This window comes from Mobula birostris, chromosome X (assembly GCF_030028105.1).
Source record: "Mobula birostris isolate sMobBir1 chromosome X, sMobBir1.hap1, whole genome shotgun sequence".
Lineage (NCBI taxonomy): Eukaryota > Metazoa > Chordata > Chondrichthyes > Myliobatiformes > Myliobatidae > Mobula > Mobula birostris.
In genome coordinates, this window is record NC_092402.1 from 83891584 (window position 1) to 83910131 (window position 18548).

The window sequence follows — 18548 nt, forward strand, 5'->3', positions numbered from 1 at the left end:
TCAAAAGGTTGAGCATCGTGCAACTAGTGTCCTGAGTTGCATTTATTTCAATGAAAGAAGTAACATAGGAAAAGCTGATGAGCTTAGGGCATGGATCAACAAAGGGAATTATGATGTTGTAGCCATTAGTGAGACTTGGTTGCAAGAGGGGCAGGACTGGCACAATATTCCAGGCTTCTATCGTTTTGGATGCCACAGAACGGGAGGGGTTAAAGGTGGAGGGCTGGTGTTACTAGTCTGGGAAAATGTCACGGCAGTGCTCAGTCAGGACAGACTGGATGACTCGAGTAGTAAAGTGTTATGGTTGGAACTGAGAAATAAGAAATGTATGACCACGTTAATGGGGCTGTTTGGAGCCTTTTTTAAATGGCAGAATATTGGCTATCCTCCACTCCTCTGTTACCTCTCCTGTTGATAAGGATGTTTTAAGCATCTCCTCTAGGGCCCTGGCAATTTCTGCACTTGCTTCCCATAGGGTCCCAGGGAATACTTTGTCAGGCCCTGGGTGGTGAGAGTGTGGAATGAGCTGCCAGCACAAGTGGTCCATGTGAGCTCGATTTGAATGTTTATGAGAAGTTCAGATAGGTACATGGACAGTAGGGGTACGGAGGGCTATGGTTCTGGTGCAGGTCGATGGGAGTGGGCAGTTTAAATGCTTTCAGCATGGATAGATGGATCAAAGGGCCTGTTTCTGTGCTGTACTTCTCTGACTCTTATCATCTGATACACTTTGATCAAACCCTAGCTTGTTCAACCTGTCCTCATAAGACATGCTCTCTAATCCAGGCGACATCCTCTGCACCCTCTCTTAAAGCTTCCACGCCCTTCCTATAATGAGGCAACCAGAACTGAACACAATATTTCAAGTGCGGTATGAACAGTCTTACAGAGTTGGAGCACTACTTTGCAGCTCTTGAAAACAATCCCCTGACTAATGAAGACCAACACACCAGAAACCTTCTTAACTACCCTGTCAATTTGCATGGCAACTTTGAGAGATCTAGACCATAAGACATAGGAGCAGAATTAGGTCATTCAGCCCATTGAATCTACTCTGCCAATTCAAGTCCACTCCGAGCGGGATTAAGGAAAACCCCAAGGCATTCTACAGGTATGTGAAGAGCAAGAGGATAAGACATGAGAGAATAGGACCAATCAAGTGTGACAGTGGAAAAGTGTGTATGGAACCGGAGGAGAAAGCAGAGGTACTTAATGAATACCTTGCTTCAGTATTCACTACGGAAAAGGATCTTGGCAATTGTAGGGATGACTTACAGTGGACTGGAATGCTTCAGCACATTGACATTAATAAAGAGAATGTGCTCGAGCTTTTGGAAAGCATTAAGTTAGGTAAGTCCCCAGGTCCAGAGAAGATATATCCCAGGCTACTGTGGGAGGCAAGGGAAGAGATTACTGAGCCTCTGGTGATGATCTTTGCATCATCAATGGGGACGGGAGAGGTTCTGGAGGATTGGAGGGTTGCGGATGTTGTTCCATAATTCAAGGAAGGGAGTAGAGATAGCCTAGGAAGTTATAGACCAGTGAGTCTTACTTCAGTGGTTGGTAAGTTGATGGAGAAGATCCTGAGAGGCAGGATTTATGAACATTTGGAGAGATATAATATGATCAGGAATAGTCAGCATGGCTTTCTCAAAGGCAGGTTGTGCCTTATGAGCCTGATTGAAATTTTTGAGGATGTGACTAAACACATTGATGAAGGTAGAGCAGTAGATGTTATTATGATGATGATGATGATTATGAGGACACTCAGTCTTCTTTTATTCTCATTTAATAATGCATGCATTAGGAAATGGTAAAATGTTTTTTCCAGAATGATATCACAGAAACACATGACAAACCGACTGAAAAACTAACAAAAACCACATAATTATAACATATAGTTACAACAGTTCAAAGCAATACCGTAATTTGATAAGAACAGACCATGGCACAGTAAAAGTCTCAAAGTCTCTCGAAAGTCCCATCAACTCACGCAGACGGTAAACCTCCAGCACCGCCAACTTGCCGATGCAGCATCCTGGAAGCATCCGACCACAGTCCGACTCGGAGTCCGTCAAAAAACTCCAAGCCTCCAACCACGTCCCGACACCAAGCACTGAGCACCATCTCTGCCAAGCGCTTCAACCCCAGCCCTGGCAACAGGCGATATGCAAAGCCGAGAATTTGGGGCCTTCGTCCCCGGAGATTCTCGATCGCACAGTAGCAGCGGCAGCAAAGCAGCCATTTCAGAAGTTACTCCAGATGTTCCTCTGCGCTTCTCACAGCTGTCTTCATCAAATCAGGATTGTGCACGGCACCCCTAGTTACACATATTGATATCATTCAGAACAGCCACACGCGCTGCGTCGCGCCGCCATCTTCTCCTCACTCCTACACTGATATGTGGATTTCAGCAAGGCACTTGATAAAGTACCCCATGCAAGGCTTATTGAGAAAGTAAGGAGACATGGGATCCAAGGGGACATTGCTTTGTGGATCCAGAACTGGCTTGCCCACAGAAGGCAAAGGGTGGTTGTAGGCAGGTCATATTCTGCATGGAGGTCGGTGACCAGTGGTGTGCCTCAGAAAACTGTTCTGGGACCCCTACTCTTCGTGATTTTTATAAATGACCTGGATGAGGAGTGGAGGGATGGGTTAGTAAATTTGCTGATGACACAAAGGTTGGGGGTGTAGTGGATAGTGTGGAGGGCTGTCAGAGGTTACAGCAGGACATTGATAGAATGCAAAACTGGGCTGAGAAGTGGCAGATGGAGTTCAACCCAGATAAGTGTGAGGTGGTTCATTTTTGGTCAAATTTCAAGACAGAATATAGCATTAATGGCAAGACTCTTGACAGTGTGGAGGATCAGAGGGACCTTGGGGTCCGAGTCCATAGGACACTCAAAGCTGCTGTGCAGGTTGACTGTGTGGTTAAGAAGGCATACGGTGCATTGGCCTTCATCAACTATGGGATTGAGTTCAAAAACTGAGAGGTAATGTTACAGTTTTATAGGACCCTGGTCAGACCCCACTTGGAGTACTCTGCTCAGTTCTGATCACCTCACTACAAGAAGGATGTGGAAACCATAGAAAGGGTGCAGAGGAGATTTACAAGGATGTTGCCTGGATTGGGGAGCATGCCTTATGAGAATAGGTTGAGTGAACTCAGCCTCTTCTTGGAGCGACGGAGGATGAGAGGTGACCTGATACAGGTACATAAGATGATGAGAGGCATTGATCGTGTGGATTGCCAGAGGCTTTTTCCCAGGGCTGAAATGGCTAGCAAGAGAGGGCATAGCTTTAAGGTGCTTGGATGTAGATACTGAGGGGATATCAGGAGGAAATTCACACAGAGAGTGGTGGGTGCGTGGAATGCATTGCCAGCGGCAGTGGTAGAGGCAGAATCAATAGGGTCTTTTAAGAGCCTCTTGGATAGGTACATGGAGCTCAGGAAAATAGAGGGCTATGCACTAGGGAAATTCTGGGCAGTTTCCAGAGTAGGTTCCATGGTCAACACAACATTGTGGGCTAAAAGGCCTGCAATGTGTTGTAGATTTCTATGTTCTAAATTCTATGTTCATGGCTAATCCAAGATCCCACTCAACCCCATACATCTGTCCTTTCACCACATCCCTTGATGTCCCAACCGATGAAGAATCTATGAATTTCTGCTTTGAATATGCCCATGGACTTGGCCCCCACCGCAGTCTGAGGCAGAGCATTCCACAGAATCAATTTTATGGACGTAGACCCCAAGATCCTCCTGTCCTCCCCACTGCTGAGAATCCCGCCATTAACCCAGTTATATCTTCAATTTTGGCCTTCACAGTTTTCTGGATTGAACTTCATCTGCCTCTTCTCACCCCAGCCCTGCATCCTATCAATGTCCTATTATATTATATAACTACCTTCTGCACTATTCACAACTTTGTGTCATCCAGAAATTTATTAACCCACCTTTCTAAAGTTCAAAGTAAATTTTATGATCAAAGTACACATATGTCACCATATACAACCCTGAGATTCATTTTCCTGTGACATACTCAGCAAATAACAGGACCAATGAAAGATAAACCAGAGTGCAAAAGTCAACAACCTGTACAAATGAAAATATAAATAAATAGCAATAAATAATGAGAACATGAGCTATTGAGAGAAAGAGTCCTTAAAGTGAGACCATTGGTCAGATCATAAGACCATAAGAAATAGGAGCATAATTAGGCCATTCAGTCCATCAAGTCTGCTCTGCCATTCCAGCATAGCTGACCCCAGACCCATACGGCCCACTCTCCATATCCAGTGAAGCCCTGACTAATCGGAATCTATCAACTTCCGCCTTAAATATACCCACAGACTTGGCCTCCATCACAGTCTGTGGCAGAGCATTCCAGATTCACCACTCTTTGGGTAAAAAAAATTCTCCTTACTTCTGTTCTAAAAGGTCAACCCTCATTTTTCAGATTGTACCTTCTAGTTCTGGATACCCCACCAGAGGAAACATCCTCTCCACATCAACCGTATCTAGACATTTCAACATTCCGTAGGCCACCAGCCTCCAGGTCCAGCACATAATTCTCCGAAACCTCCGCCACTCCGCCACCTCCAACTGGATCCCACCACTGAACACATCTTTTCCTCCCTCCTCCCCCCGATTTCTGCTTTCTGCAGGGATCACTCCCTATGTAACTCACTTGTCCATTTGTCCCTACCTACTGATCTCCTTCTTGGTACTTCTCCTTGCAAGCAGAACAAGTGCTACACCTGCCCCTACACCTCCTCCCCCACTACCATTCAGGGCCCTAAACAGTCCTTCCAGGTGAGGTGACACTTCATCTGTGAGTCTTTTGCTGTCATATACTGAGTTTGGTGCTCTCAGTGTGGCCTCCTGTGACCCGACATAGATTGGGAGACCAAGGATCTACACTCCGTCCGTCAGAACAATTACCACCCATTTTAATTCCACTTCCCATTTCCATTCCGATATGTCCATCCACGGCCTCCTCCACTGTTGGGATAAGGTCACATTTAGGTTGGAGGAACAACGACTTATATTCTGCTTAGGTAGCCTCCAACCTGATGGCATGAACATCGATTTCTCAAACTTCCAGCAAAGCCTCCCCTACCCCACCCCTTCACCATTTCCCATCCCCTTGTCCCTCTCTCATGTTATCTCTGTGCCCGCCCAAGTTTCACCTACCGCCTGATCTTTCTCTCTTCCCTCCCCCATCTTTCAAATCTACTTCTCAGCTTTTTTTCTCCAGTCCTGCCAAAAGGTTTCAGTCTGAAACTTCAACTGTACTTTTTTCCATAGGTGCTGTCTGGCCTGCTGAGTTCCTCTAGCATTTTGTACGTGTTGCTTGGATTTCCAGCATCTGCAAATTTTCTTTTGTTCAACATTCGGTAGGTTTCATAGAAACATAGAAAACCTACAGCACAATACAGGCCCCTCGGCCCACAAAGTTGTGCCGAACATGTCCCTACCTTAGAAATTACTAGGGTTACCTCTAGTCCTCTATTTTACTAAGCTCCATGTACCTATTCAAAAGTCTCTTAAAAGACCCTATCGTATCCGCCTCCACCACCGTTGCCGGCAGCCCATTCCACGCACTCACCATTCTCTGCATAAAAAACATACCCCTGACATCTCTGTACTTACTTCCCAGCACCTTAAACCTATGACCTCTCGTGTTAGCCATTTCAGCCCTGGGAAAAAGTCTCTGACTATCCACACAATCAATGCCTCTCATTACCTTGTACACCTCTATCAGGTCACCTCTCATCCTCCGTCACTCCAAGGAGAAAAGGCCGAGTTCACTCAATGAGATCTTGCCACATTTTCCTAAATTCCAGTGAGTACAGGCCCAAAGCTGCCAAGCACTCCTATGTTAACCCCTTCATTCTTGGAATTATCCTCGTGAACCTCCTCTGGATCTTTTCCAATGACAATACATCCTTTCTGAGATAAGTGGCCTAAAACTGTTGACAATACTCAATGTCCAGCCTGGCTAGTGTCCTATACAGCCTCATATGTGGCACCTTATAAAATGCCTTCTGAAAATCCAGGTCAATTCAGTGGAATAAAGGAAATTACAATGGCATGAGAGGGGAACTTGGAAAGAGACACTAGCAGGAAGGACAGCAGAGCAGCAATGGCTGGAGTTTCTGTGAAAAAATGAGGGAAGTGTAAGACAGATATAATCCAAATAAGAAGAAATTTTCAAAGGGAAGAAGGACCTACTATAGCCGACAAAGGAAGTCAAAGTAAAAGCAAATGAGAGGGCATAAGGAAGCCAAAACTAGTAGAAAGATAGAGGATTGGGAATCTTTTAAAACTTTGCAGAAGGAAACTAGGAAGCTCATTAGGAAGGAGAATTATCAAAGGAAACTGGCGACTAATATCAAAGAAGGTACTGAAAGCTTTTTTAAGTACCTAAAGGGTAAAAGGGAGTTGAGGGGAGATATAGGACCAATACAAAATGATGCTGGAGATGTTGTAATGAGAGAGGCAGAAATGTCAGAGGAACTGAATGCGTATTTTGCATCAGTCTTCACAGTGGAAGACATCTGCAGTATACCGGACATTCAAGAGTGTCAGGGAAGTGAAGTATGTGCAGTGAAAATTACGACTGAGAAGGTGCTCAGGAAACTTAATGGTCTGAAGGTGGATAAATCTCCTGGACCTGATGGAATGCACCCTTGGGTTCTGAAGGAAGTAGCTGGAGAGATTGTGGAGACATTTACAATAATCTTTCAAGAATCAATTGATTCTGGCATTGTACTGGACGACTGGAAAATTGCAAATGTTACTCTGCTATTTAAGAAGGGTGGGAGGCAGCAGAAAGGAAACTATAGACCTGTTAGCCTGACATCAGTGGTTGGGAAGTTGTTGGGATCGATTGTTAGGGATGAGATTACGGAGTACCTGGAGGCACATGACAAGATAGGCCGAAGCCAGCATGGTTTCCTGAAAGGAAAATCCTGCCTGACTAACCTACTGCAATTTTTTGAGGAAATTATAAGCAGGGTAGACAAAGGAGATGCAGTAGATGTGGTGTACTTGGATTTTCAGAAGGCCTTTGACAAAGTGCCACACATGAGGCTGATAAGAGCCCATGGAATTACAGGGGAGTTACTAGCATGGGTGGAGCATTGACTGATCTGCAGAAAACAGAGAATGGGAATAAAAGGATCCTATTCTGGCTGGCTGACGGTTACCAGTGGAGTTCCACAGGGGTTGGAGTTGGGACGGCTGCTTTTTACATTGTATGGCAATGATTTGGACTCTGGGATTAATGGACTTGTGGCTAAATCTCATCTCCAAACTCCACCAGCTAGGCCTCAGCTCATCACTCTGCAACAGGGTCCTGAATTTCTTGTCAGAGGGTTCACAGGCAGTGAGACTGGGCCCTCACCTGTCCTCCACTACTACCCTGAACACTGGTACACCACAAGGTTGTGTATTGAGTCCCATACTCTACTCCCTCTTCACTTACGACTGTGTACCTGCATTTAACACCAATACCATCGTCAAATTCGCAGACGACACAACAGCGATCGGGTTGATCTCCAACAGAGATGAATCAGCGTACAGAGCCGAGGTACAGAACTTAGTGAGCTAGTGCTCAGAGAACAACCTGTCTCTTAATACAGCAAAAACTAAGGAGCTAGTTATCAACTTTGGAAAGTCATGGGATGATGAGTACACTCCAGTCTACATTAACGGAGACATAGTGGAGAGACAGTGCCCAGTTTCAGGTTTCTGGGAATACACATCTCAGAAGACCTTGCATAGTCCACTAACACCTCAACAATAGCACAGCAACGCTTGTTTTTCCTCAGGACGCTGAAGAAAGCTGGTCTACCTGAACAGATGCTGGTGATCTTTTACCGCTGCACCATAGAGCATCTTAACATACTGCATCTCTGTGTGGTATCTCAGTTGTACAGCAGCTGACAGGAAAGCACTTCAGCGGGTCGTCTCTAGCGCACAGAAGATCATCGGGACACAGCTCCCAGCCCTGGAGGACACCTACAGCTCTCGCTGCCTAAGGAAAGCTACAAGCAGCTGTAAGGACCATACACACCCATACAATCATCTGTTTGAACTTCTTCCATCTGGCAGACGTCATAAGATTTTCTATGCTCGCACTTCTAGACTGAAAAATAGCTTTTTTCCCCGGAGCTATAATTGCTCTGAACCAATCGATCAAGCATCATCTATAAATTTGTTATATTGCTACTTTAATACTGGGTTTATGGCTGTCATGCATCTGAGTTGCACTTTTGTACTGCTGGACATTGCTTGTACTGGCTGGTTACTTGATTTTATTTATTGTTTATTGTTGTTTTATAGCATTGAGTACGAGAGTTGCAAACTCATTTTCGCTGTATTGGTGCATGACAAATTGTACTATGCAATGACAATAAAGATCTTTCAATTTCAATTTCATAAATTGCCAATGATATAAAGATAGGTGGAGGAGCAGGCAGTGTTGAGGAAACAGCAAGCCTGCAGAGAGAGTTAGATAGCTTAGGGAAATAGGCAAAGAAGTGGCAAATGAAATACGATGTTGGAAAGTGTATGCTCATGCACTTTGGTGGAAGAAATAAACGGGCAGACTATTATTTAGATGGAGAGAGCATTCAAAATGCAGAGATGCAAAGGGACTTGGGAGTCCTTGTGCAGGATACCCTAAAGGTTAAGGTTGAGTCGATGGTGAAGGCAAATGCAATGTTGGCATTCATTTCTAGAGGTATAGAATATAAGATCAGGGATGTGATGTTGAGGCTCTATAAGGCACTCGTGAGACCACACTTGGAGTATTGTGTGCAGTTTTGGGCACTTTATTTTAGAAAAGATATACTGATATTGTTGAGGGTTCAGGGAAGATTCACAAGAATGATTCCAGGAATGAAAGGGTCACCGTATGAAGAACGTCTGGCAGCTCTTGGGCTGTATTCCCTGGAGTTCAGGAGAATGAGGGGGGATCTCATTGAAACATTCCGAGTGTTAAAAGGCCTGAACAGATTAGATATGGCAAAGTTATTTCCCATGGTAGGGGACTCTAGGACAAGAGGGCACGACCTCAGAATTGAAGGATGTCCATTTAGAACTGAGATGCGGAGAAATTACTTGAATCAGAGGGTGGTAAATCTGTGGAATTTGTTGCCATGAGCGGCTGTGGAGGCCAAGTCATTGGGTGTATTTAAGGCAGAGATAGAACAGTTCTTGATTGGCCAGGGCATCAAAGGGTATGAGGAGAAGACAGGGGAGTGGGGATGATTGGAAGAATTGGATCTGCCCATGCTGTCCTTCCTGCTAGTGTCTCTTTCCAGTCAACTTTAGCCAGTTCCCCTCTCATGCCATTGTAATTTCCTTTATTCCAGTGAAATAGCGCCACATTGAAATTTAGTTTCTCCTCAAATTTCAAAGTGAACTCGATCACAGTTTCCCAAGGGTTCCTTAACCTTAAGCTCTCTTATCACCTCCGGATCATTACACAATACCCAATCCAGTACAGCCGATCCCCTAGTGGGCTCAACAACAAGCTGTTCTAAAAAGCCATCCCTTGAACATTCTACAAATTCTCTCTCGAGGTCCAGTACTGGTCTGGTTTTCCCAATCCACTTCCATGTTAAAATTCCCAACGATTATCATAACATTGCCCTTCTGACATGCCTTTTCTATCTTCTGCTGTAATTTGTAATCCACATCCTTGCTGCTGTTTGGAGGCCTGTATACAACTGCCATTGTGTGGCGTGTGGCCAAGTGGTTAGGGCATTGGACTAGCGATCTGAAGGTCGTGAGTTCAAGCCTCCGCCAAGGCAGCGTGTGTCCTTGAGCAAGGCACTTAACCACACAATGCTCCAGTCTACGCAGTTGAGAATGGGTAATGGCAAAAATGTTGGGGGTTAAGCTTGTAATAGACTGGCATCCAATCGGGGGGGGGGGGGCGGGGGAAGGAGTCTCGTACTCTCAGTCGCTTCACGCCACGGAAACTGGCATAAGCACCAGCCTGATGGGCCACAAGCCTCGTGATAGACTTTAATCTTTAATTAATACAACTGCCATTAGGGTCCTTTGACTCTTGCCATTTCTTAACTCAACCCATAAAGACACTACACCTTCCATTCCTATGTCATCCCTTTCTAATGATTTAATATTATTTCTTATACACAGGGCCACACCACCCCCTCTGCCTACTAACTTATTTTTCCGATGTACCGTATATCCTTGGATGTTCAGCTCCTAATGGCAGCCATCCTTTAGCCAAGTTTCAGAGATGGCCACAACGTCATACTTGCCAATTGTAACTAAATTTCAAGATCATCCATTTTATTTCTTATGCTGATTGCATTCAAATATAACACTCTCAGTCCAGTATTGGTTGCTTCCTGTTTTAACTGCACCATGCCCCCATTGCCCTGTAACTCATCCCACTGGCTGTGATTATGCCTCATCTCCTGCCTGTCCTATCATCTCTGTTGCACGCAATCTTTGATTTATTTCTGTCTTCCCCTTCCTCAGCCCTATCATTCCAGTTCCCAACCCCCTGCCAAATAAGTTTTAAACTCTCCCTGACAGCTCTTTTAAACCTGCCTGCTAAGATATTGTACCCCTTTGGGTTCAGGTGTCCTCCTGCAATCCACCTGGTCAAGCTCCTCTCGCATGTTTCTGTAATTTCCTTTATTCCGTTGCAATACTGATACATGTGACTTACGTTTCTCTCTCTCAAATTGCAGTATGAATTCAGTCATATTATGATAACTGCTTCCTCAGGGTTCCTTTACGTTAAGCTAATAAAATCTGGGTAGTTACACAACACCCAATCTAAGATAGACTTTCTGAGTAGGCTCGAGCACAAGCTGCTCTAAAAAGCCATCTTGTAGGCATTCAACAAATTCCCTCTCTTGCAATCCAACACCAAGCTGATTTTCCCAATCCCCTTGTACATTGAAATCCCCATTAAAATTGTGACATTGCTCTTATTCCATGCCCTTTCCAGCTCCCTTTGCAATCTAAACCCCACATCTGGGCTACTATTTGGAGGCCTATATATGATTTCCATATTTTTTTCACCCCTGCAGTTCTTTAACTCCACCTAAAAAGATTCAACATTCCCTGACCTTATATCACCTCTTTCTAAAGGTGTAGTTCCATCTCTTACCAATGAGAGGGCCATTATTCTTATCTATGCATGAATGGAGATGTGAACTGTTGTGGAGACGCTAGGGTAGAGATGTTAGGACTGTATTGTAAGTAGCTGATGGGTATTCATTACCTCTATGACTCTTATCAACCCTCATGTGATTGCTATACCTTAGAACAACTCACAGAGTTCATAAACCGGAAAACTACCCATCAGAGATCAGAACTGAATAAACCTCTTGGATGAGAGACGAAACATATTCTAAATAACACAAGTGCAGTTGCCTTGATTTACTGCTGCTTGATATACAATGTCCTGGATGACTGAGAACCTTCATAGGCATATCAATCCTGTTCTTCAAAAGTTCAAACACATGTTCTTAACTTTTGACACGTTCCAGCTTGTTCTGTGCTGTCCTCAAGGTCTCTCCGACTAGTGAATACAGAAGCAAATTCCAATAAAAACACCCACTCTTAATATTTAAAAAGTATCATTATCTCTCAAGTCCAATCATTATTCTAAGGAGGATGAGGTGGAGAAGGAGGATGAGGTGGAGAAGGAGGATGAGGTGGAGAAGGAGGTCAGCACTGACAGTTGTCTCTACTAATTACGCAAATAATGTGGCTACAAAAACAAATCACAGATTGAATATCCTTTGATAGGTGACACACTTCCTGGCTTTGTAAACATTTTTTGCACTACCTGTAAGCCACCAGTCATGAATGTCACAGAATACTTTCCAATGACATGAATGAGTGCTTCTCCAACAGTAACAAAAATGGACTTCATTTGGAACCATTCCATTCCCCATGTCTTATTAGCACATTTAGTATATATTTCTCATATCCTTTTGGCCAGATAGGCTTTCCTTGTCTCTATAAGTGGAGATTTCATGGCACAATGTGTGACGTGTGACATATGGGCAGCTTTGTTAAGTCCGTGAAAGGACAAATGTTTAAAGAATGCATGTCCAAAGGCAGTTGTTATATTGTAACATTACACTTACCTGGACTAACTTCAAATATTTATCGTATAATGCACTGCAACATTTAAAAGTAAGGTTGCTTCTTAGACAAAATGGTAGATTCCTTCTTCGCATAAAAGATGCAGTCCTGCAGATTTCAACACATTTCATGAGGCATAAGAATTGACCTACGTAATCTTGACCTCACCCACTTTCAACAGAGATCTGTGGACAGTGTTAAATCATGCACTTCAATATTTTTTTTTCCTGATGTGTTCTCCAAGATTACTTCAAGAGTAAAAAAGAATCCAGATTCCACTATTTAAGGCATATGAGCATACAAATTAAGAGCAGAAGGAGAGAGATTCAAAGCGACACTGAGAAAAAAAACGTTGCTTCAACTTAGATATCAAAAGGCCATCTCTTATTTTTAAACAATGACACCTGGTTCCAGTTTGTTTCCACAAAATACTCTGCAGATGCTGGGGTCAAAGCAACACGCACAAAACGCTGGAGGAACTCAGATCGGGCAGCATCCGTGGAAGTGAACAGTCAATGTTGACTGTTCGTTTCCACAGATGCTGCCCGACCTGCTGAGCTTCTCCAGCGTTTTGTGCGTCTAGATTGTTTCAACACTGGAATCATCTCATCATCTACAAAGGATCTGCCAATACAACATCGCTAAAGACTGAAGATGTCCAAAGATCCATCATATTTATTAAGACCTAGGTGAATGCCTACCTTCAAAAATTAAGTCACAAATATCCTTAAACAGATTTTATAATCTCTTTTATAATTCTTGGATACTTCCCTTGAACACTAATTTGTCATTCTTTTATTTACATCATGTGTCTGAAATAATCTGTTTAAGTATCAAAAGCATAAAATTTTCAGTTAAGAGTGAAATAAGCAAAGTATTATCATAGCATTTATTGGATAATTGGATGAAGGGAGGATTTGCCAATGAGTAGAATGTTTCGCCACATTTTGCCTGGATGAAGTGCAACAATAATAATAAGAGTATTCATCTCCTTGTACTCTGATGAGTAAAATACACGTAGTATTTAGTACTATCTAAAACAAAATGTCTTGTATTATCCACAGTAAACTGTTTTAATGCCACATACTCTACTAAGTAAAATATTCTAAACAAGCTTTATCAAATGAAAAATTGATGCCAAGACACATGAAAAATAATAAGTGAACAAAAACCTGGTCAGCGAGATTTTAAAGATCCTTTAAATGGAGAAAAAAAGCAGCAGAAAATTTGAGGCCCAAGTAGATGACATCGCAAATGCCAGTTGTGGAACAATTATAATCTGTAGGACAAGGGGACTAAACTGAAGAAATGCAGAGCCCTTGGAGAACAATAGGTTTCATTGTGAGATGGCTGTAAAACACATAAAAAACTAACAGTTTCTCAGAAAGTGTTCCAGTCACTTATTTCCTCAACATGTTTTTATTCAGCTTTTTAATGTAAGATTATGTACAAAGTTGAACAACCCTCAATCATATCTTTTTAAGATCTGTAAAGGAAATTTTAGGACTATTGTGAAATAAAGCAAAATATCGGAAATCTTAAAGGCTTAGAACAAACCACTAATTCAACAGTTATTTTTCACTAAGATTGCTCTTAAAACATGTATCTATTGATACGGAATAAACAACACACTTTTGTTTGATTTTGCTGGAATTGTTATCATGGCAGGTGTTGTAGTCTGCACACTTATAATCAGGAGTTAGCATTTTGTCAGGTTGGTTCAGTCTGACTAAATCACACTGTTGTAGGAGTAGTCAAATACATTTCTCACATTTTCCCAAATACAGTGTTCTCAAATCCATTTACAGCTTTTGACATCAGTTTTCTTGAAAGATTCTGAATGCTATTTCATTCCAATGTATAAGTGAGGTTAAATCTCTAATGCATATGAAGTGCAAAACAATTCCTTTTTCTCCAAGTTGTATCTACCATGAGTTATACCATAAAAATAAAGCAGTTAATTGCAATTAGGAAATATTTAATTACAAGAAAATTTCTTAACGTTAAACTAAATCAATTGTTATCTACAATGAACACGAACAAACTGATCTGAATTGTTTCCTGCCACTGTCTCTGCAAGTAATCTGCACTTAACCCTTTACTGACTAATTTCACTGAAAAGCTAAGCTTGGCAGTAAAGTCAGTCATACTCTGCCTTGAAGCATTAGTTCAAAGGATAACTATTTTGGTCTATTACATAAAGAAGTGATGGAAAATCAAAACTCCTTGCACAACACTAACTGCAAGTTTTCAGTGCTTTGGAAACATTTTACTTCAATTAAAAATGTTTTAACAGTCTAACTAACAGAAAGCACAATAACAAACATTAGTCTTGTACCATCTATCATTCTACTTATCACAAGAGTGTTTGCAAGCAATACAAGCACAGTGCTGTGGTATAATTACTGAACTTGCACTCCATCCTTATAATGCCTGTGAATTCACAGCAACACACACAAAATGCTGGAAGAACTCAGCAGGTCAGGCAGCATCTATGGAGAGGAATAAACAATGTTTCGGGCTGAGACTCTGCTTCAAGACTGGACAGGAAAGGGGACGATGACAGAATAAAAAAGTGGGGGGTAAGGAAGGAGTACAAACTGGAAGATTATAGGTGAAACCAGGTAAGTGGGCAAGAGGGGATGAAATGCGAAGCTTGAGGTGATAGGTGGAAAAGGCAAAGAGCTAAATAACAAGGAATCTGATAGGAGAGGTGAGTGAACCATGGGAGAAAGGGAAGGAGGAGGGGCATCAGAGGGAGGTGAAAGGCAGGTGAGAAGATGCAAGAGGCCAGAGTGGGGAATAGAAGAAAAGGGAAGGAGGAGGGGGAATAATTACCACAAGTTAGAGGAATTGATGTTTATGCTATCAGAATAGAGGCTACCCAGACAGAACTCCTTCCCCTCCTTCAACCTTGTTATTCTGTCTTCTTCCCCCTTCCTTTCTGGTTCTGATGAAGGGTCTTGGCCTGAATCCTCAACTGTTTATGACTTTCCATAGATGCTGCCTGACCTGCTGAGTTCCTCCAACATTTTGTGTGTGTTACTCTGGATTTGCAGCATCTGCGGTCTCTCTTGTATTGATAAGTTCATACTCACCTTACATAGGAAGCAGTGTTTCTTCCTCTTTAAGCAATTTCAAAGAAGCTTTGGTACAAGAATTGTTAACATTTTGGCCAAAAAATAGAGCTTAAGCAGATGTAAAGCATTTTGATTTCTGCTCTTAACTTTTGGTTTCAAAAATAATTGGGAATGCATGTTTCAAAATATGCCCTTAAATGCGTGAATTCTTTATACAACGATCTTAAATTCATTTATAGGAATAATTAATTTATTCCTATAATTTTAATAAAAGCAAATCCAAAATGCTTTTATTTACACAATGAAAAATATGAAGATACTCAGATGACATATTTCATTTCAGAATATCTTAGGTGGCAATTTTTCATTAATGCTAAATATATGGAATTGGTTGTATTACAGAATATACGGAAAATAAGAACTTCAAGCTGGGCATCAACATATTGTAGAAACCATATGAAAGAAAGTTGTTTAATTTTTTTTCTTCTTTTTTTTTTATATAAATTCAGTGATTACAGCCAACAAGAAATAATAAAGAAATTATACAGGTGATCAGGATTCTTATACAGTGACAAGCAATTAGGCTCTCAACCACCCTCCTGTCTGTTCCTGATAAACTTCAACCACATCTTCATCCTCCATACCCAGCTGCAGAAACAAAAACAGAAATAGTTACTTCTCATATACCACAAAAGCAGACAATTTTTTAACACAATTCATACTCTCATTTTCTGCATTCTTTTGTTCAAAATAATCTAAAGCTTCTTGGGGATAAACTTCTTGTAGCTCATGACTGAATACTCTAAGGATTCGTGTTGAATTTATGTTTCTCCAGCCTCTGCAGCTGCTATTCATCAACATTTTCCCAGATAACATCACATTAGTAATAATAAATTAGCATTGACAAACTAAATTGTCAAAAATATATCATAATTATTTAATCATCTCACTTTAGTGAGCCCTATCATACTTTTTTCCCGGTCGTCTTTTAAATTCTACAAAGATATGCATAATTAAGTCTGCTTGGAAATCTGGACATTTGGATTCTTTTTCTGAAATTCAAACCAGTTTTTCTTCAAGATGCTGAATAGACAAAATAGCTTCTGTTTAACTGTATGAAGAAACAAACACAAGAAATTGGCATACAAAGCCATAAGGCATAAGAGCATAATTAGCTGATTCGGCGCAATGAGTCTGCTCTGCCATTACATTATGGCTGTTTTATTGTCCCTCTCAATCCTATTCTCCTGCCTTCTCCCTGTAACCGTTAATGCCCTGATTAATCAAGAACCTTTCAACCTCTGCTTTAAATATACTCAATGACTTGGCCTCTACAGCTGTCTGTGACAATGAATTCCACAGACTCACCACCCTCTGCCTAACGAAATTCCATCACATATAACCATATAACAATTACAGCACGGAAATAGGCCACCTCGGCCCTTGTAGTCCACATCTCTGATCTAAATGGATGTCTCTATATTGTGAGGTTGTGCCCACTGGTCCTACACTCCCCCATTACAGGAAACATCCTCCTCACATCTAGTATGTCTAAGCTATTCAATATTTGATAGGTTTCAATGAGATCCCCCCCATTCTTCTAAACTTCAGCAAGTACAGGCCCAGAGCCATCCAATGCTCATATCTTAACCCTTTCATTCCAGGAGTCATTTTCATCAACCTCCTCTGGACTCTCTCCAATGCCTACACCCTTTCTTACATAAGGGGCCCAAAACAGCACACAATACTCCAAGTCCTGTGTAGTGCTATAAGTGCCTTATAAACTTAGCATTACATCCTTGTTCATATATTCTAGTCCTCTCAAAATGCATATAAATAAACATTGCATTTGCCTTCCTTTCCATTGCCTCAACCAGCAAGTTAACCTTCAGGGAATCCTGCACAAGGACACCCAAGTCTCTTTGCACCTCAGATTTGTAAATGTTCTCCCCATTTAGAAAATAGTCTATGCCTATATTTCTTCTACCAAAGTGCATGACCATACACTTCCCTGCACTACATTTCACCCACCACTTCTTTGCCCGTTCTCCCAATCTGTCTAAGCACTTCCGCAGACTCCCTCTAGCTATCTTCGTATTGTCCACAAACTTGGTCACAAAGCTATCAATTCCATCATCTAAAACACTGACATTTAACATGAAAAGAAGTGGTTCCAACATTAGTCACTGGCAGCCAAGCAGAATAGGCCCCTTTATTCTGATTCTTTGCCTCCTGCCAGTCAGCCACCCCTCTATCCATGCAAGCACGTTTCTTGCAATGCCATGGCCTCTTATCTTGTTAAACAACCTCATGTATGGCACCTTATCAAAAGCTTTCTGAAAATCCAGGTAAACAATATCCAAATCTCCCTTGTCTATCCTGCTTGTTATTTCTTCAAAGAATTCCAACAGATGTGTCAGGCAAGATTTCCCCTTAAAGAAACCATGCTGACTATGGCATACTTTATCGCACGCCCCGAAGTACCCCGAAGCCTCACCCTTAATAATAGACTCTAACGTTTTCCCAACCATTGAAGTCAGGCTAACTGGTCCATAATTTCCCTTCTTCAGCCTCCGTCCCTTCTTAAAGAATAGAGTGACATTTGCAATTTTCCAGTAATCTGGAACCATTCCAAAATCTAGTGATTGGGGATGGGTTAAACTAATTTGATAGGGGATGGGAAGCTGAGGATCGGGCAGTTGGTCTACAAGCAGAGGCAGCGCGAACTGAGACATTCCGGAAAGACAGGCAGATGACAGAGCAAAATTGCAGTCAAAGGCATGAGTTGCAGTGTAATGGGGGGGCAAAACTGAAAAGGGTGATAAATAAAGGACTGGAGGTGTTATATTTGAACGCACGGCGTATATGGAATAAGGGAGATGATATTGTAGCGTAGTTAGTGAATGCCAGGTATGACGTTGTGAGCGTCACTGAATCATGGCGGAAAGATTATTATAGTTGGGAGCTTAACATCCAAGGGTGTGGGCACGTGGCCGAGTGGTTAAGGCATTGGACTAGCGACCTGAAGGTCGTGAGTTTGAGCCCCGGCCGAGGGAACGTGTTGTGTCCTTGAGCAAGGTACTTCATCACACATTGCTCTGCGATGACACTGGTGCCAAGCTGTATGGGTCCTAGTGCCCTTCCCTTGGACAACATTGGTGTCGTGGATAGGGGAGACTTGCAGCATGGGCAACTGCCGGTCTTCCATACAACCTTGCCCAGGCCTGCGCCCTGGAGAGTGAAGACTTTCCAGGCGCAGATCCATGGTCTCGCAAGACTAACGGATGCCTTTAACATCCAAGGATCCAAAGGAC

At 42.3% G+C, this 18548-nt stretch overlaps 1 protein-coding gene across 1 annotated transcript in view; it reads right to left on the reverse strand.

Moving 5' to 3' along the window:
- Positions 1-15677: 15677 nt before the first annotated feature.
- The window catches only part of sumo1 (small ubiquitin like modifier 1), a 67150-nt gene continuing 64279 nt past the window's right edge, over positions 15678-18548 (reverse strand). Inside the window, exon 5 of the mRNA XM_072249257.1 lies at positions 15678-15882. Within this exon, the coding sequence (XP_072105358.1) occupies positions 15814-15882 (69 nt within the window). The 3' untranslated portion in view covers positions 15678-15813. The remainder of the gene's footprint in view (positions 15883-18548) is intronic.